The sequence below is a fragment of the Lagenorhynchus albirostris genome, chromosome 3, assembly GCF_949774975.1.
Source record: "Lagenorhynchus albirostris chromosome 3, mLagAlb1.1, whole genome shotgun sequence".
Lineage (NCBI taxonomy): Eukaryota > Metazoa > Chordata > Mammalia > Artiodactyla > Delphinidae > Lagenorhynchus > Lagenorhynchus albirostris.
This window is the reverse complement of record NC_083097.1, coordinates 99,127,311-99,150,326: the sequence shown is the minus strand read 5'-3', so window position 1 is coordinate 99,150,326 and position 23,016 is coordinate 99,127,311. Positions and strand designations below refer to the sequence as shown.

The 23,016-nt window shown below is 36.2% G+C and overlaps 1 protein-coding gene across 5 annotated transcripts in view; it reads right to left on the bottom strand.

The window, feature by feature from the left end:
* Positions 1-23,016, bottom strand: part of PRR16 (proline rich 16) — a 269,705-nt gene that overhangs the window by 88,846 nt on the left and 157,843 nt on the right. For 3 of the 5 annotated variants that reach the window (XM_060146204.1, XM_060146206.1, XM_060146207.1), the window contains one exon: positions 10,676-11,989. In XM_060146204.1, coding sequence (XP_060002187.1) covers positions 11,234-11,989 — 756 coding nt within the window. In that variant the 3' untranslated portion in view covers positions 10,676-11,233. Of the gene's footprint in view, positions 1-10,675; positions 11,990-23,016 lie in introns of those variants that run through there. The other 2 variants (XR_009539880.1, XM_060146205.1) reach the window with 2 other exon arrangements.

The following is a 23,016-nucleotide window of genomic DNA, read 5'->3' as shown; positions in this document are numbered from 1 at the left end:
TTTAACTATCAGTAAGGAAACTCAAACACACTGAACCAAAGATATAAAAATAGCCTTTTCAAATTTCATTCCAATCTCCCCAAACATTGCAAGGAACAATACATTAAATAAGAGCCATGGCAAAAGCTATAGAAAATGGTAATCAATAAAACACTTCACAACTGATTGTTCATTCTATGAATTCCATCAACAAATATATATAGAGAGCGCTGCTGATCTTTATCAAAGTGATTTTATCAAGCACAATAGTATGCTCCGGACTCAGTTCACAGGATAGGCGCTCTACGGAAAACAAAACAACATGGGGCTTCAGTTCTCTAGGCTTAGGAAATAAATTTGATGCAAGTGCTGAACAGAACCATGGGAAAATAATTAGAATCTTCTCACTGGGAAGAAAACTCATACAACTTGTATATTTATTCTAGTAACTGGAGCCAGGTTTAGGGTGGCTTAAGGAGAATCTAATGCCATCTATAAGACTCCAGTTGCAAATCATATTTACCTCTTTTATCTTTGAATGTGGCACTGTGGTCCTTGTCAGCTGAGAGTACTCAGTTGTCCCCAACTACATCATCCTAGTGATTTGGATAAAGCTGAGGATAAAATGGATCCTGAAGGAATACAGTTGAAAGACTGAATATAAACCTAACTAAAAGCCTCATTCTCATGAGTACATTTATAGGACACACCTGACTCTCACTAATCACTCTTATCAGCTGGCTACATCCCTGGGAGGATAAAGGGCTTTCTCCCACATTGTTGTCAGAGTGTATCTTCAAATTAAAAAAAAAAAAAGTCAAATAAAATAGTGGCATACTATATAACCTTAGTCTAAGCAGTAAAAAATACAACTAAACTTTCACGTATTAATTTAAGTGCATAGCCTTCATTTTATTCCATTGTATTCAGCTCACTTTTTAGGTACAAGATTTTAATTGCTTACCTTATTTCAATTTTCTTTTTGCTTCCCTTCCTTCTCTTTGCCTAGCACTTTCTGCATATGTGATAACACTTTACATTACTAGCTCAAATTTTCTTACTTATTTCTTCTTCTCTGCCAAGATTCCATTTCTCACACACCAATATGCAGCAATCTGTCTTCTACTGGGTACTGCTTGTTTTAAGTTCCCAGGAATAAATTTCATATCAAGTGAGGAAACTTCCATTTCTGTTCATGAATTTGCATGAGTTTATTTGTCCTACTAAGAGGTCAATTTTATAACGTATTAAGTGAAGGGACTGGATTTAACCATACTGAGTTTCTTCTACCCTAATATCCTATGGGGTTTTTTTGCCAGTGAGAGTAGATGGTAAATAATTGCCTTTCCACCATACTGTTAATTTGAGAGGTGATATACATTTAACTTCATATTTGTTTAATTAACAGTTGGCTATTTTTTCCAAAGGCATTTTTAAGTTTTATACTTTTGAATTTTTACCTGTGTTGTACCCATTTTACCAGTTTTTTTATAAATTTATTTTATTTGTTATGAAAGGATTCAAATAAATAGTGGAAGTCTACAGCACAAGATTTACAAAAGCTCCCCTCTTGAAACAGGAGAAATTATTTCAGGCTGGGGCCAGGAGATGGTGCAGCAACAGGAACTGAGTAAGGACTGCCGGGAGGTTAGTCATTTTGACTACTTGGCCGAAGCAGCCTTCTCAGTGTTGAGCTTCCTAGATTGGGCACTCGTAAAAGCAGCCTTGGAAGGGTTTTTGCTAGAACTGCCAAGCCCACAGTTAAGAATTTTAAATAGTAGATGATCCCGAGGCTTCAAAATTTTCTGGATTGAGATGAAATGATGAAAGGAAAATTTCTCTGTTGGATATCTGCAGAATGGACTAGCAGCTGAGGCAAGAGTATGAGTGACAAGCAGGAGGCAATGTAATGTCAGGATGTAAGGGATAAAAGCCTCTCTGAGGAGAGTGGGAGTGGGAATGGCATTACCACACACACACACACACACACACACACACACACACACACACACACAAGACGTGGCAAAAAATTCAAATTACTTGGATAAAAGGAACAAAGGAGGGCTTCCCTGGTGGCGCAGTGGTTGAGAACCTGCCTGCTAATGCAGGGGACACGGGTTTGAGCCCTGGTCTGGGAAGATCCCACATGCCGCGGAGCAACTAGGCCCGTGAGCCACAACTACTGAGCCTGCACCTCTGAAGCCTGTGCTTCTCAACAAGAGAGGCCACGACAGTGAGAGGCCCGCGCACCGCGATGAAGAGTGGCCCCCGCTTGCCACAAATAGAGAAAGCCCTTGCACAGAAACAAAGACCCAACACAGCCAAAAATAAAAATAAATTAATTAAAAGAAGGCTCAACATTTAAAAAAAATAAAATAAAAGGAACAAGGGAGAAGCAGAAGTTAAATCCGGTTGAAAATGGGAGCTTTGATGATCAGAAGGTCTATTGGGAAGTCGTATAGAGGAGCTCTTTTTAATATTTTCTGTAATACTGATAATAAATCCACTCAGAAAAAAAAAATCTATTAAAAAAACCCCAGAACATCAGTAGTGTACTTCAAATATCAAGCAAAATGCAGTCATTACTTGATACAACTATGAAGTTTTGGAAAAAATAGGTAAAATAAATCCAAATATTCCATTTTTGTCCTAAAGAGCAGTTTGAATTGTTAGAAAGTAATAGTTTCAGATGATAATTTTGGACTATTAGCGATATTTATTTACTTATACTTAAGCCATAAATCACTGTGATCAAAGAACTTTTAGTTCTTGGTCCTTTTGGAAGGTACCTCACTGAAACATGTCCTCAGGTATATCCTAGACTGTTTAAAGCAAAATAAGAGTTAACGCTTTGTCAAATTTTGCTAATATCACTGACAAATTATATTTTTAATCACAAACACAGACATTCCTCTTTCAAACAAATGATGATTTAATCTCTTATTTGACCATTTTTAGGAGTTATAAAAGCTCAGTGGTATTAGACTTTAGTTTGACAAATTATATTCTACATGAATTTACTCATGTGTTATTACATATTACTATAAATAATTAAAATTAAGCTATACTTGTCAAAACAGTTTAATAAACTGTGTTCTCTGTTGTAGTCACCTTGAATATCTATCATGTTCATTTTCTGGCTTACTAATTCACAAAATCTAATAAATCAACAATGAGAGTTCTACATGTGAACTGACAAGGTTCTAAGAAAATCATTAGGCTTACTTGATAATAGTAACTATAAAAATTGATGTAAAATAATTACTTTATAAATGAGATGAATAAAATATCATTAGCATCAACCTAGGCAAAGACAAATCAACCCACCAGATTAAAAAGGAACATGGTAATTTGGTAAGAAGTACTATAAATTGATAACAGTGCCTGCATTTGTGTGAGGTTTTACTGTCAGCAAAGTATTTTCACATTCATTAAATCATTAGGGCCTTATAACAACATTTTGGAAGGTGGTATCCTCTGGATACAGAGAAAAAAATGTTAGGAAATTGGGTGCTATTGGGGTATGGCTAGTGTATCAATGTTAATGTTACTCTAGGAGAAATAAAATGTGCGAAACCAGGCAGTTTGGGGAGTGAGTACCTCATGAAGATTTAGGCAAAATAAGGCAGGGGAAATGCACATCACTTATATTTTTGTGTCCAGAAGGGAGACATGAGCTGAAAAATAGTGGGAGTTTGAGCAAATAAAGCAGAAGCTATGACTGAACTTTGTGTGTAACTCATTCTGTGTCAGCAGAGCTTTCATCCCATACAAATAACATAATGGAATTTAAAACAAGACATAGAGTAAATAGTAATTAGCTATGCTGCCATACATAATTTACTTAGTTCCAACCTAGAGGAAGAGTTTGGGAGGTGTTTCTGACCTATGCAAAGAATAAGGTGGAATGATTTGGTGATTTTGCCTATTCAATTGTGCTGAAGGTTACAGACTTCTTGAATCCTAAAACTGCCTATTGGCGTTGCCTCATCCATTTTACCTTTCAGCACTGCTGCCGAAGAAGAGCGGAAGCTTATGATCCTGATGCTGTAGACATTCACTTGGGGTTTGTGAAATTGCAGCATCCTTCTGCTGGTCTTAATCTTCTCACCCCTTACTTTGTAAAGGAGGATTGGGTGAGCCCAGAATACACACAGGGACGAAATTAATGACTCAAGAACTCTATTAGGTAGAAAAGAGTGGCACCATTATCGTCATTTGAAATCAAGCCTCAGACCTGGTTAAGCAACTTGACCAAGAACACATGGGAGATGGGAAAACTGAAACTCAAATCCAGGCCTTCTGGTTTCAAACTTACACTTTTATCCTAATATACTGCCCTATAATTAATATTATAAACACATGTTATAATTTACATTATCAATGACAAATTTCTGTAGTAGAGTTTCATATATTTTGATTATTTGGGATAAATAAGTATCAAATAAGGTTTATCTATCCTTATGGGAATAATTATTTATATAATAGCTTAATTTACTGAAAAAGTCTTTATTCAAAAATTTAACTAAAGAAAATTTAGTATGCAATTCTCAAATGCTTAACTAAAAAATGTAGGTTGGCGAGTAATCTCAGACAGAATTCAAATATGGTAGCTAATGACTGTGATAAAATTCATCCCTCATCTTCGTAAATGCTGTCAATTCCCTCCAATAAAGTTTTAAGCAAGGCTGTTGTTAGTTTCACTTCTTATCTCTCCATCTTTGTTTAAACTAAGATGGCATCACAATTTATGGTTAGATTAAACAAACATCAAATAATATGAAAAGGAAAGAAAATGAGGTCTATAATATATTCAAATTATACACATGCCAAAAAATTACTCCTTTGGAAACCATGGTTGGCATGATCGGTCCTCACCTATATGTGGATCTCCTTCCCTTTCTTGAGCACATGGGGACAACAGGAAGGGCCACATCACTAGTGTTGGCCAATGACACGAACAAGGACTGAGGAAAAAGCACAGCTAAGATTCTCCAGTCTCCCTTCTTCTGTTGTGGTGGTTTTGGAAGAGGATGCATGACCGGGTGGTGGAGCCACACATTCAACACAGCCTGGATCGATGAATGACTGCCTGAGGTACACCTGCCCTAGAGAATCTCCTGGACTCAGGGTGAACTTTGAATGAATGAGAAATAACTCGGATGCCTCTGAGATACTAGAGTTGTTTGCTACCAGAGCATGAACTAGTCTTATGCACTAGTCTATCTTGACTTATGTTCTTATATCTTCCAACAACTTTCAAGCAAGTTTCAGTGAAATGACTGTAAGCTCTACAGATGACCTGTGCACAACGCAGGGGCCGTGCTTTGGGCAGTTCTGAAAGGTGGTGGAGAACGTGGGCTGTGGAGGCTGACTGCCTGCCTTAAAATCCTGGCTTGACCACTTCCTGGCTCTATGACCTTGAACAGCAGTGAGATAGTTTCCTCATTTGTAAGATATGGATAATAATAGGGTCTAAGACATTGTGTTGTTAGGAGGGAAAAATGTTATGAGGGAAAAATAACACATACAAAACACATAGAAGAAGGACACAATGCAAGCCCTTGATAAGTGTTAGATATAATATATTGTCAACATCAACTCTAACCTACCCAAGGGCACACATTGTTTTATTTAGCTGGTCCAAATTCCCTTTGGTGGCGAGGAGAATTGACAACTACATTATCAAACAGTGGAAAAATCATATCTATAGTCTAATAACAAAAGGATGGAAATGCTTTTATTAGAGCTCTAATGCACTGGTTCTTTGGTGGTTCCACAGAGTGGATCTATTGCTATTTTTAGCTGTAGGGGTCAACCTTAGACACATGAAACTCACAAATGAAATACCAGTAATACAAATGACACAGTTAGTTTCAAATGGCATTAATACTGTGGAATCAGAACTTCTCTGGGAAAAAAATCCAAAATAATAGACAGCCTTTGAACTTAAGAGAAAAGGTTTTACCGGAAAGGTAAAGCCTCTGGTATAATACATGACAAAATGAGGCTTGCATTATTCAATAGCTCATTCATTTCTGACGGTAGTGAAATTGCCTGAAATCCCTCTCACATTCTGCAAAGATCAAACATATTGAGAATGTCAAAATAACATTAGGTAACCCCTTCTGAGTGTCAAAATAACTCCTCAGAACAAAGGGGAAAAAATTGCAAAGTTCAGAGCTATGAAGAACACAATTAAACGGTGATGCTGTGGGGAAAAAAGTATGGGAAGTCCTGTTGGCACTAAAATGCCAGCCACTTACTAAGGGGTCAGTTTTGGCAAAACACTGAAACTGAGGTCCTGGATTTCTTCACTTGTAAATAAGGATAATAATATCTATTTTATACATTCATATGAGACTTAGAAAAAAATAATGTATGTAAAATTTCAGAAAGCAGTTAACATATTAGTTTACTTATCGTTGATCAGTCTAGAAGTCATAAATCATAAGCAATATTTCCTACGTATTTTCGCTTGACCTTCACATAATTCTATATCCATTGTTGATTTAACTACATTTTAAAGAGAGGGTTATTTGCAGACCTTCTTCAGGTTTTTCGAAAAAGACCAGAGGGATAAATCCAAGTGCTTTCAATGAAATGACACCCTACATAACTGATGTTCCACTAAAATACGGCTAATGCAGTTTTATGTTCAACACTGCTGCCTGCCCTAACGGTAGTCTCACATCTGTCATTATTTCAGAATCAGGCAATTTACACAACTCTAAAATTCAAAAATGTTTAGTCTAAAAATCTGAATACAGTGTCACAGTTCCTAGAAAATGTCATGTGATTTTGCTATCTAGTAATTGTCAGATTCTGTGCACTTAAATATGTGATACAGAATTTTATTGTTCATAAATCATTTCCTCACTTAGAAATCATCAGTATGTACCAATGCACAACAATGCAATATTTTGCTACAAATTTGAGTGTACATTACAGCAAAATGTGCTACCAACAGAGAAACTGCAGAAAAAAACTGAATCAGGACAATCACAAAAACATTGCATTATTGCATATATCCCACGGGAAAAAATTCAGTCAAGGCAGTGATTCATGACTTGATTACACCATTCCCAGTGCAATTACATGTGGAACTACTCAGCCTTTTCTTCACAGAACATCCAAAAAGAGCTATAATTAGAACCTGTAGATAAAAGGCCTTGCATAGTTTCAGAGACTATGTAGCTGCTGTTCTTGGTCATGTTAAAAGGAACTACTGATCTGCCCAAAGAAAGCCATATAATACAGTGCCTTATTCCTTTATTCATTAAATAGTTAGATGTGGGCATAATTCAAACAAGAATTTTTAGGTTAATTAAATCACTTCAGTTAATAGCAGACATTTTTTTCATAGACTACTATTAAACTAATGAGAAGAGGTATGAATATATTATCAAATTGAAGAGTGGGGAATGTCTCTTCTCGCATGCCCTGTATTTTTGAGCAGATATTTTATATTTAGCTTAAGCATGGCCTAAAAAATATATCAGTTTTATTTCCCTTTATGACTCCTAAAACCACTGAGAGATGGAAGAGAACTTTGGTCAATTTTATTTTCTTTTTGCCTTTCATCAATGGAGATACAATAACCTCCCATCACAAAAATGGGAAGCAACCTGTGTTCATCAACAGATGAATGGATAAAGAAGATGTGGCACGTATATAAAATGGAATATTACTCAGCCATAAAAAGAAATGAAACTGAGTTATTTGTAGTGAGGTGGATGGACCTAGAGTCTGTCATACAGAGTGAAGTAAGTCAGAAAGAGAAAAACAAATACCGTATGCTAACACATATATATGGAAACTAAAAACAAATGGTCATGAAGAAACTAGGGGCAAGACGGGAATAAAGACACAGACCTACTAGAGAATGGACTTGAGGATATGGGGAGGGGGAAGGGTAAGCTGGGACAAAGTGAGACCTACCAAACATATATACACTGACCAAACATAAAATAGATAGCTAGTGGGAAGCAGCCACATAGCACAGGGAGATCAGCTCAGTGCTTTGTGACCACCTAGAGGGGTGGGATTGGGAGGGTGGGAGGGAGGGAGATGCAAGAGGTAAGAGATATGGGAACATATGTCTATGTATAACTGATTCACTTTGTTATAAAGCAGAAACTAACACACCATTGTAAAGCAATTATACTTCAATAAAGATATTTAAAAAAATAATAAAAATTAAAAACAATAAAAAAATAAAATAACAAGAGAAAATTTTTCTTATTTCAATTTAATTAATGGATACAGTTTTTTGAACTATATTCTACCTTTCACTAGGAATAGATGATTTCATAGCAGTACTACCATTTTACATTTTGTAGAAACATCACCTTCAAAGGAGTATTGAGGCCAACTTTTTGGTACACTACTCTATGTGTGAATAAAAGTGTTAAAGCCATGTTGTGAAAAAAGAACCTGCCCTTAAAGATTTGAAAACAACATTTCTGCTTTGGTATCTTCATGAAGAGAAAATATAGACCATGTTTTATGATGATTTAATGCATGATGTGCAGAGCTTGCATTTCAGAATTTAAATTTTGAAAGCAATGTTGGCTGATTACAAAAACCGCACTGCCACTTATGACACTTTAATTACAAGTTTCCAGGCAAATATTATGACACTCTATGTTAACTGGTTTCCATGTTTTACAAGTTTATATATATTTAGAGACATGACTACCAATGAATGTTAAAGAATTATCAGGCAAAAAAACCTATTGGCCCAATATATTCTATACATTAGTTAAAAAAAAAAAGGAACATATGGAGCAAATAAACTAAAAGGAATGTCCCAACACTGCTGTAATCTAACATTTAATGTTGACTATGTAATAAATAAACTGTCATAAGAGAAGAAGGTCAATAACTATAACTTCTTTATGTTGAGATTTAACTCAGCTTTATAGGCCAACAGTTACTTATAAATGTGTTAAATAAAAACAGGTGTTGTGGTTTTGGCATATGTCACTAATCAAACATAAAAAGATGGTCTCTCATGGGGTAACTCCATCTATAATTTGAGGAAGAGAAATGGATTTGAACCTCAGAGGTTGTGTGTAGGCATCTGGCTCAAATATCCTTAATCAACCAGCTTAAATCATCCAACTTATTCAACTTGCTTTATTGCAAATGAGTTATCTGCTCAGTGGATGATATGTGGCTGTTAGTAAGCTCTACTTTGAGGTCCAGGTTGGTTCCCAGACACCAACAAGGGTCAAAGTCTCACACTATAATGTAATTATTAGGTCACAGTAATTGGCTGTGAAAGAAAGATGGGCTGAAGGGAAAAAACTTCATGTCTTCAAAGACTTTATAATATCAAAAGGCCTCACACTGGATGGATATTTGAAAGGATGTAAATATTTAAATCTAGAAAGGTGATAAAATCCTGGGTTTATTTATATCAAGACTAAATGAACATATTACAATGTTTAGAATGTATGTGTTATTTTGGTATTCAATGTCAATTATTTATTTACCTGGCTCACATCTATTAAACATACTGATCATATAGTTAATAAACTTTAGATTCTGGCCTTTGATTATTGGTCTTGCCTTTTGTAACTTTCTGAAAAGTTGGATTTATTCTGCTTGCATTATCTTCATGTCCAACACACACAGAACAAAAATCATGTTGAGTACATTTTCAACGTGACGTCACTATTTTTACTCATTTGATTGTTCCTTTAAAAAATAAACCTATTTTCTTTAGGGAATTATGCCTAAAATATATTATCATTTTAAATAGGAAGCTGTTCAAAAACAGTACTCCAAATTATGATGCTATAACATGAAAAAGGCAACAAAGAAATATGACTGAAGACTACTTTCCTGTAGTAGCAAAAGTTCAAGTTTTACGATCAAAAGCCAAATATTCAAAAGTATTACAGTATTCTTTTTTAAGTTGCATAATAATCAAATCTCCACCAAAGATGACTCCTTCTACTCCTGCCACTTAATGACCACATTTTGCTCAGGCATTTACCTGTCATCATGAATCTAAGGGAGTAAACTCATTTCTAACTCCAGGACAAATCATAGGATCAGTCCAAATCATGGTAGTTAGGAAGTGAACTTTTGTCCATGGGTAAGTGTGACTTTAGTTGGCAAATTAGACTAAAGAGAAGCACATTTATTGGATGTTAGGAGGAAAGGATTTCCTCTCTTCCTTCTATAGAATAACAAAAACCCTGGCATATTTCAGCTCTGAGGGAGGATCAGCTTAAGGCGAATGCTAAAAATATCCTGTTCCATAAACATCTTTATTTTCCTCTAGGATTCTCCTGTAAATGGGGGAATTCCTCAAGAAGGCAGAGAGCTTGCTGATAGCAGGAGCAAAGTCACCCTACAGCTTCAATGAGCTGGTTTATGCATTGACCTGGAGGCATGCTGAGAGTGGGGAGGACCTAAAGGGGTTGGCCTGCAACAGGTCATCCCTGAGGTACCAAAATGGAGGCAAATCATATGAAAATATTTACAGTTCTATTGAGAATCTGGATTATGATATTTAATTTGAAAAATTCTGACATATACTCACTGTGATCTCCAAACTCTGTCAGAGGTGCTCTCCATTTTGATGTAAACTAACGTGGAACTAAATGAACCACTGCTTCATTTTAATTCTGAGGAACATTTGGTTTTGCCATTATTTACCATTGTTTATTGACATATGATATTTCCACAGACCAAAATCTTTCATTACATATATAGGTGAACATATAGTCATAATTGTATAGTATAGAAAATAAATGTTCTGGTATTATCCTCAGCATTTAATAATGCAAAACTAGTGACAAACATCTTTAGAAAAAATAATAAAATAGTCTTTCAGTATTAAAATTTCTTATTAAAAAGCATTAGGTCAAAGTACGGCATGTTCTTAATGCATAGATAAGTTAGGCATGAATAAAATGAATCTAATCCCATCTCTTATGGTAAATCAAAATATTTGAAATCTACAGGTCACAGTTTGACACAGGTCAATTGAAAAAACAATATATTCAGCTATTCCATTATTCTGTGGTTTCATGATGTAACTTTTAAACAATGTATAGCCAGGACATAAACAACATACTGCATACTTACCCGGTGATTTTTTATGCCACTCTGCTGAATGCAGGATAAATATATTTGGGCTTTTTATTGCTTGAGTAGAAAGTGCTCATTACGTATTATTTTATGTTTATAATATAAGAGTTAAAAAAAACAAAAAAGTTTTTTTAAATGGCATACATCACACTGTTGTAGTGGTTGATTTCCTCAAGATCGTCTTCTGTGGTTTTGGTGCAGTGGGAGGAGGCACAGGTGCAGGTCTGAGTGGGGGGAAGCTGTTACTGTGGCTTATTCCCAGCCCCCCGTTTTCTAGTGGAAAAGGAGGGAGGTGAGGGGGAGGAGGCTGGGCAGGGCCATGGGGAGGAAGCTTTCCTGGTGGGTGGACAGGTTCGCTGTGTGAGTGGACCTCCCTATTTTTTATGTGATGCCGGGTGTCACAGTCAGGACAATAGCCATGGTACTGGACTTTTTCATTAAACCGAACTCGCTCCCGAGGCCCTGCTTGGGGGCACCTGTCTTTTTCAGGTCTGTGCATCAGAGGCTGCACTGGAGCCTTGTCCAAGTTACTGCTGGGTTTGCAGCAAACGTCTCCGTTTGGAATTTTGTTTGGTGCCCCTGGGAAGCCTCTGTTTCGCAGAAGGGTGCCATTGGTCTTTACCGGATTGACAGTGGACACCACTCTTTGCGGGTCTTCACACTTCACAGGTGTCAACCGTGGAGGGGGAGGGGGAGGGTTTGGCTTTCTCAGGACGGTGAGGATAGCAGACGGGTGGGCTGGGGGTTTAATGAGGGGGGCGTTGGCCTGCACTTTGATCTTCTCTATGCTGGAGGCTGTTGTCCCACTTGAGCTACTATTCAGGGTGTCCGTTTTGGAGCTGTCGGTCATCTCATCCTCCAGCTGTAGGTCAGAAGTCAGGGTATCAATCTGGTCAACCACCTGGTGGAAAGGACAAGGTAATTGTGTTGAAGAATGACCCGAAGCAAAATATACTACAAACAATATCTTCCTGTCTCGCTATAATCTGTTATGGGAACCTTGACTAATACTGAGTGGTGTATTCCAGTGTTCTTAATGTTTTCATTCAATAAATTTAGGCAAGGCAGGGTGACTCTGGGTGGCTCCCATGGTAAGTAATAGTGGCTCAGACTAGGATCAAAGAAAGGAAGATGGAGAGAAATGAATGGATTTAGGAGCTAAAACTGAAGACCTAGCTCTCATGGTACTAGTGTGAACCAATCAATCACATAAGACACTCATGTGGAGGAAGTAACATCTCTGAGTCCTCTCTAACTTCTGGTTGAATCTGGCACCTCTTCTAACAGGGTTGCTTAGTGTCTCTGCCCTGTTAAGTCATTATCTGGGGCAACTTGTGGGAAGCTTGACCTCAGGGCAAATGCTCAATTTCAGAACCCAGAAGTTGACCCTCTATCATTTACACTCCCTGCAGTCAGAGATCTTAGAGGCTATTCTCATGGCTACCATACATGTACTAGTATGCCTACAGGAGGAAAGAAAAGTTATGGATTACTTTAAAAGTAATTTATTTTTCAATGGAATGAGTCCCCTCATCTAACGTTTCCATATGTAGACTTTTCCCCCCTCTCTTATTCAGGCTTAAGTTTGTTCAACTGTGAAGTTGGCTCTTTGACACATGGTGGCACAATTGGGCTCAAAATGAAAATATCATTACCAACAAGAAGTTAGAGAGGACTCAGAGATTTTACTTCTTCTACATGAGTGTCTTATGTGATTGGTTCACACTAGTACCATGAGAGCTAGGTCTTCAGTTTTAGCTCCTAAATCCATTCATTTCTCTCCATCTTCCTTTCTTTGATTCTAGCCTGAGGCACTATTACTTACCATGGGAGCCACCCAGTCACCCTGCCTTGCTTCTCACTTCTGTAATCTCAGTGGTCTTTCTAAAAACAAAATTGTGCTCTTGTCATTCCTTGCTTAAAACCTTTCAATGCCTGCTCATTTCTCCTGTGATATATATCAATTCTTAACATGGTCTCTAAGGTCCTGTACAGTCTCACTCAGTGTTGTTCTGATAAGTGTTTAATACGGGTTCTTAGAGGTGTGAGTGAGTCCTGATTTGAAGAGTTTGCCAGTTTCCATGGTGTAAACTCCTGCCATGGTTGACTTCAAGTGAGTAAAGGCAACATCACTAAATGTGAAATTGGGAAGAAACCTGCAGGGGTGCATCATTATAAAGTATTTCCACCATACCAGTAGAATAGACATAAACTCAGGAGTACAGATAAATATTAAAATGTAGTAAAATAATTAGGAATGACTAGGAATAATTAGAAAAAAATCTTCCTTTTTAATGTAATCCATTTAATATATGTTTATATACTTTTGTTTTCAATAATAGTTATTTCACAATTGGCTCACAGGATTTCTGAAAATAAAACAATTGGCCCTTTTTAGCCAGTACAAGACAGCACTCCTAAGTGACCCTCCATATTCAAATCTATTAAGATTCCCTTTTCCTTTCTGTTCTCAAACCTCTCCAGTCTTCTTTCAGACCCTCATAATTGCCAGTCAGCTTCCTGCCCCAGGACATTTGCACATACTAATTTTTCATGTAAAGGTCACTGAATTTGTGTGTGTGTGTGTGTGTGTGTGTGTGTGTGTGTGTGTAAGGAATCATATCATATCTCTCTGACACTGGTTAGCTTTAGGCTTCATTAAGTTAAGAATGCATGGGAAAAATTGTACGGCAACTACTGAAGTAATAGACAAACTTACAACTTTCGAAATAAGGATTAAAAAGTGAGTAAGGGAATTTTGGCAAATCTAAAAATGGCAGAAAATAAGAAAACAACCAAAAAAGCATACTAAATAGAAACAAACCCACATGATAGTTTAAAAAACCAAACTTAAAAAATAATAATATTAATAATCATAACAAGTATAAATAGATTAAAATAATTTATTCAAGAAGGGACACAGAAGGATTGAATACAGAGTGAAAGAAATAAGATATAGCAGGCAAATAACCAAATGAAAACTGATGCAGCTATACTAATACTGAGCAAAAAACCCTGAAATCTGTTTTAATCAAATAGTATTGTATCAATACAAACAGGTGAAAAAAAATGAATGAAACAAAAATTGAAAGTTCATGTACACACACACACACACACACACACACACACACACACGCTCAAACAATGGGATAAAAGTTATAAAGAAGTAATTCACATAAGGGATGCTCCGAATTTCCAAAAATCATATACTCAATCTCACTAGTAATCAACGTAGTGCAAACTGAAGAAAAGTGAGAAAGTATTTCATTCTGAGTAATTTAGGAAAAACGAACCAGCCTGATAGTTCTACTTGTTGGTGATGAGGTGGGTAAATGGGAACTCTGTACATTGCCAGTGCAAATGTAAATTCAGTGTGTTGGGAAATTTTTAGACAATATCTTATAAATTGTATAAGGTGCTTACCCTACCCTACCGTACAGGTATTTTAGGCACAAAGCCTAGACTGTTCTGGAGAAATTCTAAGAGATGTGCACAGGGTTGAAACAGCAAAAGGATGTTTCTTTTAGGTTTTTTTTTTGGTGTTGTTTGTTTTGCCATAGCAAAAAACTGGAAACAACCTCAATATCTATTAGTAAGTGATGTATGTAAATACAAACTAGTTCAAATGAAGTAACTACAGCTATATTTATCAACAGGGATAAATCTCAAAAATCTTCAGTTGAACATAAAAGTTTAAAAATATATATCTCTATATGTATCCAATATGTATGTATTGTTTATATGTAGAAGCACAGATGTTTTAGTTTATACAACATGAAAATAAATGATAGACATTAAGTTTAGGCAAGGAGGAAGGGGAAAGACTGTCAGAAGGCATCAGCTATATAGATGAAATATTTTATTTCTTTTAAAACTTAATATAAAGTAATTATGATAAAGTGTTAACATTTGTTAAGTTTGGGTTATATTTGATACAGTATTTATTTTATGTCATGTGTAAAATCTTTTATAATTTGAAAATAAAATAAATATCACTACTTAAATAAAGTTAGAAAGAAATAAAAGGAGAATTTCTTAACAGCTGCCATGTGGAGAACACATTGAAAGCTGCTGCAGTTTATTTGCTTGTTGAGTTAGAGGATATTGCAGCCAAGTGAGAGATGAGTAAATTAACCATACAAGGAATACACTGTATTCCTTGAAATTACACTTCTATGTTTTGCTGAAACGATTTCACAGTATCATATTGCAACTAAAGGAATTATGACCACAGGCATGATGGAATTAAGGGGAAAGCAAAATGAAAGAAAGTAGGACTAGAGGGACACATTGTTTGCACATATTTGGAGGTGAGAGGACAGCATGACATCAATCAAAAGTCTAAGAACATCCACACCTAACATCAGGAGCAAAGGAGAAATGTGTTATCTCAAACTTGAAATTTAGTCATCTTTCTAAGTAATTGTGGCTACTCAGATCTACGGAGAATGTGCCAATGGGAGTGAAACAAAGGGATATGTAAAGAAAGGATAATGCGTTCAGTGATTCCAGGAGGTTTTCCTTAGCCTCACATACAAGGAAGCTATGGTTAGATTGTGGAATAATTAGGAATACTGATAATTGTGGCTCAGGGATCACATGAGCTTAAGGTTTTCATATTGGAAAATATCCCTAAATATTTTCATAAAAAGGAAGCAGATTTGGAAGAAATTAACTGACTAAATGATCTAAGTTATTTGTGGGAATACAAAATTCAGCTTATACTACTTCTGTAAATGTTAAACTGCAAAGAATAAAAATAAAGATACTTCAAGGTTTCAGGGTTGGCATTAGAGTGAAATTTAGGATGAACAGATTTACCTAAAATTAAAAAATAAATAAATAAAAACATTAGGAGCTCCTTTTCTTATGCTCTCACTGGATTTTGCCATTTTATTATTACAGTTGCTTCTATATATCAGAATTGTCTATACCTGTGTGTTTCCCTCAGACCGTGTAAGAACATATTTCCATCTTTGTACTCCTGGCAGAGAGTACAGTGATTGTACACAGTGGATATTCAATAATAAAATGCTGAGTAAATAAACTGGATAAAGGTAGAACCTCTGAGAAAAGTCATTTCTTGCCCTCACTTCCATCTCTCCCCAGCTTTCCCATCTTGGGTCTGATTTTCAAGGTCTTCAATGTCACCAATTCTGGGTTGTCCAAAAAGGCACACAGGAAAGAATGAAGTAGAAAAAAAGGAAGGCAGCCATAAAGAGTTGGTGAGGCTTAGTGAACTCTCTGCCTATGTTATCTGACTCTGAAAGCCTAGCTCCACAGCTTGGCACAGGGAACATTTCAGTCACTCTCCAAAACAACTAAGATGGTTGAATTACATATTTATCTTTAAATATTCATCAGTATAGCCCTAAATGTATTGAGATCTTTCCTAAATCCTACATATTTCAATTAAAAGCCACAAAATGTATAGCTCAATGGCCTTAAAAACAAAACCCTTTTTCAATTTGAGTGAATCTTTCTCTAGGGCCTTCTCAGTAACAAATCACAACTTCAAGAATTTCATTAAGAATTACAAACTTAATGAAAGGAAAGGAGGAATTTAACTCCAACTTAAATATGCACCAAATTATGAGTTCTTCTATATTTAATATTTATTCATAAAAACAACCACAATTTAAATGTGTGGCATCAGCAGTAAAAAGAAAGGGAAATGAATGAGAGCAATGGGTGAACTAGCTGTCAGACCATGGTCCATGGCCGAATGCAGGCTGACCCAAGAGCTTCACTTCTACTTTTATTTTTTTTAATAGATTTATTTATTTAGTTGTTTTTATTTGTGGCTGTGTTGGGTCTTTATTGCTGGGTGCGGGCTTCCTCTAGTTGTGGTGAGTGGGGGCTACTCTTCGTGCGGTGCACGGGCTTCTCATTGCAGTGGCTTCTCTTGTTGCAGAGCAAGGGCTCTAGGTGTGTGGGTTTCAGTAGTTATAGCACGCAGGCTCAGTAGTTGTGGCCGAGGGCTCTAGAGCTCAGGCTCAGTAGTTGTGGTGCATGGGCTTAGTTGCTCTGTAGCATGTGGGATCTTCCCGGACCAGGGATCGAACCCATGTCCTCTACATTGGCAGGAGGATTCTTAACCACTGCGCCACCAGGGAAGCCCTCAATTTTTGACATAATATAAAAATTTTAAAATCTATATTTGTATTTATCTATATATATTTTATCTATCTATCACCTGGTTGATCTATTGACAGGAAATAAGTTGTTCATTATGTGCTATACAACTCTGTATTCCACTGCTAGACCACAGTACTAGTGATGTACTAAATATGAATTAATATGTATAAATAACTCTTGTAATTATTTTGTGAACGGGAGAACTATATTTAATTATACTTGTGCTAAAAACAACGTAATAAGTGGAAAACATTTAAACTATTCCACAATTTGGTTAATTCTGCTTTGACATTTGTTTAAAAAAAAATTTTTTTTTTTTGAAAAGGTCCAGTGACCAATATGAAAGAGTTGCTCAGGTGGTGAGCGCTAAATGCTTGCTTTCCAAGGAATGACTAGAATTGCCTTGAGTTCCCAAAGCTGTCTTTGGATTTCTACAGCAACTGCCACTTCCTTAACAATATTATTGTTTCTTAGAGACCTGACCAATCACAATATCCCAGACACGATAATAACAGAGTTGTATTATCTAATGTTTATTTATTCTCCTTGTCCTTGGTGTATTTGATAGAGTATATAACATAGATAGTGGAAGCAATCCACGATAAATAAGGCACTATCTTGAAGCTGCCAGAGACCCAGGCTCTCTCCAACTTTCTGTTCTGCTATCCCTAGGGTTTGGTGTCTATTTTTAAGTCCAAGTTCATAGCTGGAGGGCCGGCCTTCGCATATGTATTTCAAGGGAAAGGATGAAGAACAGTGGGGAACGCACACCTACTCCTTTTTAAAGAGATGTTTCAGGAGTAATACATTTTATTTGCTTATGTTTGACCAGCCAATAGTAAGTTGCTTAAGTGGAGGAGACTGGGAAATGTACGCTTTTATCTGGGGTCCAACGTGCTCAGTGAAAAGCTATGGTTATTCCTCAAAATAAGAAGGGAGAAAGGACATTCCAAGGCAATTAGCATCCTCTGAAATAGAGACTAAAACACACATACAGAACACACACACACACACACACACACACACACACACACACACACAAACACACTGGTATACCTTTAATCATCCTGTTGGGAAATAAATATGAAGGTTATAAACTTGCTTAAAAATTCTTACTGAAAAATTATTTGAAACATTTTTTGAAACAGAATACAGTATATGTTTTGAAGGTGTTTTGTTGTTTGCTTTTGTAATATTCATTTAAGTGGCAATTTATACCCTGTTCTCTGAAAGTAAACTAGATTTAAAAATAAACAATAATCATAATTCATAGCTAAGCCTGATCAGTAGAAAATAAGCTAAAACTACAATGTAATTTTTCTTATTTTTCTGTGTGTTCAGTTGGGTTTGACAAATATTTATTGTGCAAATATTATTAATCTGTTATTGTATGAGACACTGAGGATTAAAAAAATAAGGCTTCCAGTTTAATAGAGACTGATCATGTGTATTTAGTGCCTTCCTCCCCAAATCATATCTAAATGAGAGTAAAGAAATAAATACAGTAATAAATTCAGAATATCTTCTCAAAGTGTGGTATAAGCTGACCCAGAGAGTTTTATAAATACATGGATGAATTAATGAAAAGGTGGTCAAAGTACTGATGGAGTCCCAGAAGGATTCCAAACTTGAAAGTGGAATAGAGAGAGAGTGGAAGTGAGAGGTAATGCAAAATTAGGGTGTGAAGTTGTTGAGTGACTATGTTTCACAATGGAAAAAAATTGTGTCAAATGGTGCAACAAGACGGGCAACATGCTAAGAGCTCACACCCTTAAGGTACACTGAAATTCTTGCTGTAAAGAATCTGAACATGTCTCTGGATAAGAAGAAGGCACTGAGTGTGGTTGGTAGGATCTCAAAACAAAGCTCTCCTCCCTCATTATTATTATGTTTTTCCATTGGGAAGGTGGTAGAAATGGGGCAAGAGCAGCTAGCTTGTCTTCTAAAGTACTTCATGCCCATCTGACACATTCAGAATTTTCAATCAGCATCCTCCTTTTCCCTATATGTAGACGAGGCTGTTAAAACATCTTTATAATATGAATATGTCTGAAGATCAAGAGATATTTGAGGGTAAACAACATCACAAAATAGAAGGACCAAGATGAATGAAAAGATCAATATTGAAGGCAAAGCTGTCATTATTAGTAAAGTAAGAGAACTTTGTAGTAATTCCAATTAATGTACTTGGAGAAGTTTCAGAATGTATTGCAGCTATAAAATAATGCACTGTTATAAAAGAACAGACATCAAGAAAGAAAAATATTTGAAGTATAAAACATAAATACTAAATTTAAAAAGATTATTTTTAAAGAAAAGAAAAAAAATCTAAGAAATATTCCTAATCATAAAGCAAAATTATTTTCTTTAAGAAGGAAAATAGGGACTTCCCTGGTGGCTCAGTGGTTAAGAATCCTCCTGCCAATGCAGGGGACATGGGTTCAAGCCCTGGTCCGGGAAGATCCCACATGCTGTGGAGCAACTAAGCCTGTGCACCACAACTACTGAGCCTGTGAGCCACAACTACTCAGTCCACGTGCCACAACTACTGAAGCCCACCCACCTAGAGCCTGTGTTCCACAACAAGAGAAGCCACTACAATGAGTAGCCCACGTACCACAACAAAGAGTAGCCCACACTCGCCACAACTAGAGGAAGCCCGCGTGCAGCAACGAAGACCCAACACAGCCAAAAATAAATAAATAAAACAATTAAAAAATAATAAAATAAAAAGGAAAATACAAGAAAAAATTTAAAGGCAGGGAAAGCAAGAAAATCAATCCTGGAGCTTTAATGACTGACTGAGAAGTTCCAGAAAAAAATGGGGAAAAAAGATAAAAATGTGGGATTCCAATAATCCAAAAAAAAAAATAAAGAGAAAATTCCACAGTTGACAATACAAATGGAGCTTCAGAGGGAAACAGTCAACTGAGTGTTAATCAGGATGAATGAAAATGAAAACAAAGTCAATCATTTACCAAACATACAAAGAAAACTCAGAAAGAAGTGAAAATTAAATAATCATCACAGCATCTTATGTATGAATGGATGATGAAAGTCATTTTACCAGTAACTTCAAAAGTTCTCTGGCAAAGTAATTTTAACCCCAATTCTATACCTGACTAATTTAACAATTTATTGTAATGAAAAACTAAAATATTCGTAGATATTAAGGACAAAGATAATTTACTTCTCCTGTATCTGTTCTTTAAAAGTTAAGGATATTCTGTAGCTCAGTAAAATGGAATCCAAGAAAGAAGGAAGGCACAGAAAGCAAAAACCATTGTAATTAACACAGAAGTATGAAAACAAAAGAATTTAAGAATGACAACTTACTTGAGTCCCCAAAGCAATTATTCTAAGCTAAAACAGGAAATCAGAATTCTCCAAGAAAAAATAACGAATTACATTCAATAGATCATACAACTGGAAAGTTGTCACACATTAGGGATAGGGAAAAGTGAACTATTGAACTGTGGGTGATGAGTATAATGTGTGTAAAAAGAGAAACCATTTGAATCTTGAATTCTCTTTTGAAAGGTTCAAATTTAGAAATATAGGTTTAAATTTATTTCTTTATGAGCTCATTATCAGTGTTTCATTCTACTTTTACTATTAAGATGCTGGTTACTGATTTTTCTTCTCAACATATGGCAAAAGCAAAAAAGACTAATTCTTCATCTTCCATAAAGATGAGTCAAATGACATGGTTTGCAGTTTAAAAAAAGTGTTTGAGCATATTGTTTAGACAGCCGACTACCTGAAAAACAAAAGCAAATGTTAAAAGGGGTTATCGCCAGGGAATAGGCCTAGACATAGGATGGAGATGATATAGAAGGTGAATTTTATACATCCTTATGTAGAATTTGATTTGGAGATAGAGATGAATGTGCAAATACCTGCCTGATAATAGTTGAAATGATACTCTCCCAAAAAAATCAAAGAAAAAAAACATGAACTAGATACAGTCCTTCCCCATGCAAACTAATAATTACCACACAGTGTACCATGTGTAGTGGTAAAAGGATTGACAAGCATAGGAGAGCAGAGAAAGGGGTGATTTATTCTTTCCAAGCAGGTCAGTTGGTAGCATTGGCCAGAGATAGTTTCAAATCAGGTGAAAATGAGAGATGTCGTGAATGATAAAATGAAACCTGGAGGAAAAGGCATTTCTTGGCAGAAGGAATAGCATGTGAAGTGGCATAAAGGTATGAAATATAATTTTTTATATGTTGGTAAAGGATAAAGTAGCATAAGGCACATGAATAAGAGACAAGGCTGAAAAGGCAGACAGAGGCCAGGTTGTGGGGAGCCCTGCAGGGCATGTTTAGGAGTTTCTACACCAGCTGCACTTTTGAAGATTGGTTCCCAAAAGGTTTGGATTTGTGGCACCAACCAAAAAAATGCATAAAGTTAGTGCTTTGATGGAGAATGAAGATGGACATACATGCTTTAGTAGGTAATTTCTTTTTAAGTTAAATTGTTTTATAGCCATGGAATGAATAGTATTTAGGAAGACCAGGTCTAAATATAAAATTATAGATATGATTTGTCCAAAAAGGTTCATGGACCTTGGCAATCTTGGAAAATTATACAAGTATCAACAGTTTATGTTATTTACAGCACTAAATGATCCAAAATTTGTAACTCTACAATTTGCAAAATCAAGGTGTTTAATTTTTTTAACTTATAAAACAAAAGTAACTGGTTTCATTTAAATCAGTTCCTCATCGAACTGTAAGCATTTTTGAGGTACTCTTGGAGGAAGTAGAAATCCCCCAAATTTTCACACACCGTTTCTAATGTCATATGCCCAAATGCTTACTGTATAAAATAAACATAAGACAATTGAGTACTAAGGGATAAAGTGCTATTGCACAGCTCAGCTCCATAGAGGTAAAATGTATCAGTATTACATGTGATGATCACTTCATGTAAGTCCCACTTTTACTTGCATGTCAGTTTTAGTAAGTGAGTACTTATGACTTTTCTTTCCCCTGTAACAAACATTATTCACACATTATAGTGGTTGAAATGCCATTGCTAACTTTAATTTCTGTCTTCATAACAAACATGCTTATACTAAGGCTTCCTGTAAAGTGTGGAAAAGGAAACCTCCCTCATCACAATTGCTATAAGCAGCTTAACAGATTTAAAAGACTCATTCACTTGCAATTTGTGAGTATACACATCAAAATGATTCCCTTATGTTAACAATGTCCAGGAGGAGACTGTAACTCACAATAATGGACCTGTAAACTTTAACACAAGCTTATAGCTCTCAAACTCTAATAACTTTCTGCATTTTAAAAAGTGTAGATGAGGGGCTTCCCTGGTGGCGCAGTGGTTGAGAGTCCCCCTGCTGATGCAGGGGACACGGGTTTGGGCCCCGGTCTGGGAAGATTCCACATGCTGCTGAGCGGCTGGGCCCATGAGCCATGGCCGCTGAGCCTGCACGTCCGGAGCCTGTGCCCCGCAATGGGAGAGGCCACAGCAGTGAGAGGCCCGCATACTGCAAACAAACAAAAACAAAAAAACAAAAAAAGTGTAGATAAATAAACCTCAGGTTGTGTATTACCTTCCCTACTGATGGTAAACTAGCTCAATAAAAAATATTCTGTAAGCATCATGAGTAAGGTTGTAAGAACAACCTCTCTATTCAATCCACTCTCTCTTCCATTTAATCCAGTCTTTGCATTGCAGCCAGTCTTTGCATTGCAGCCAGACAGAGCTTTCCTTAAATCTGTACGTATAATATAAATTATTAAACCTTAAGTGGTTTCTTATTGC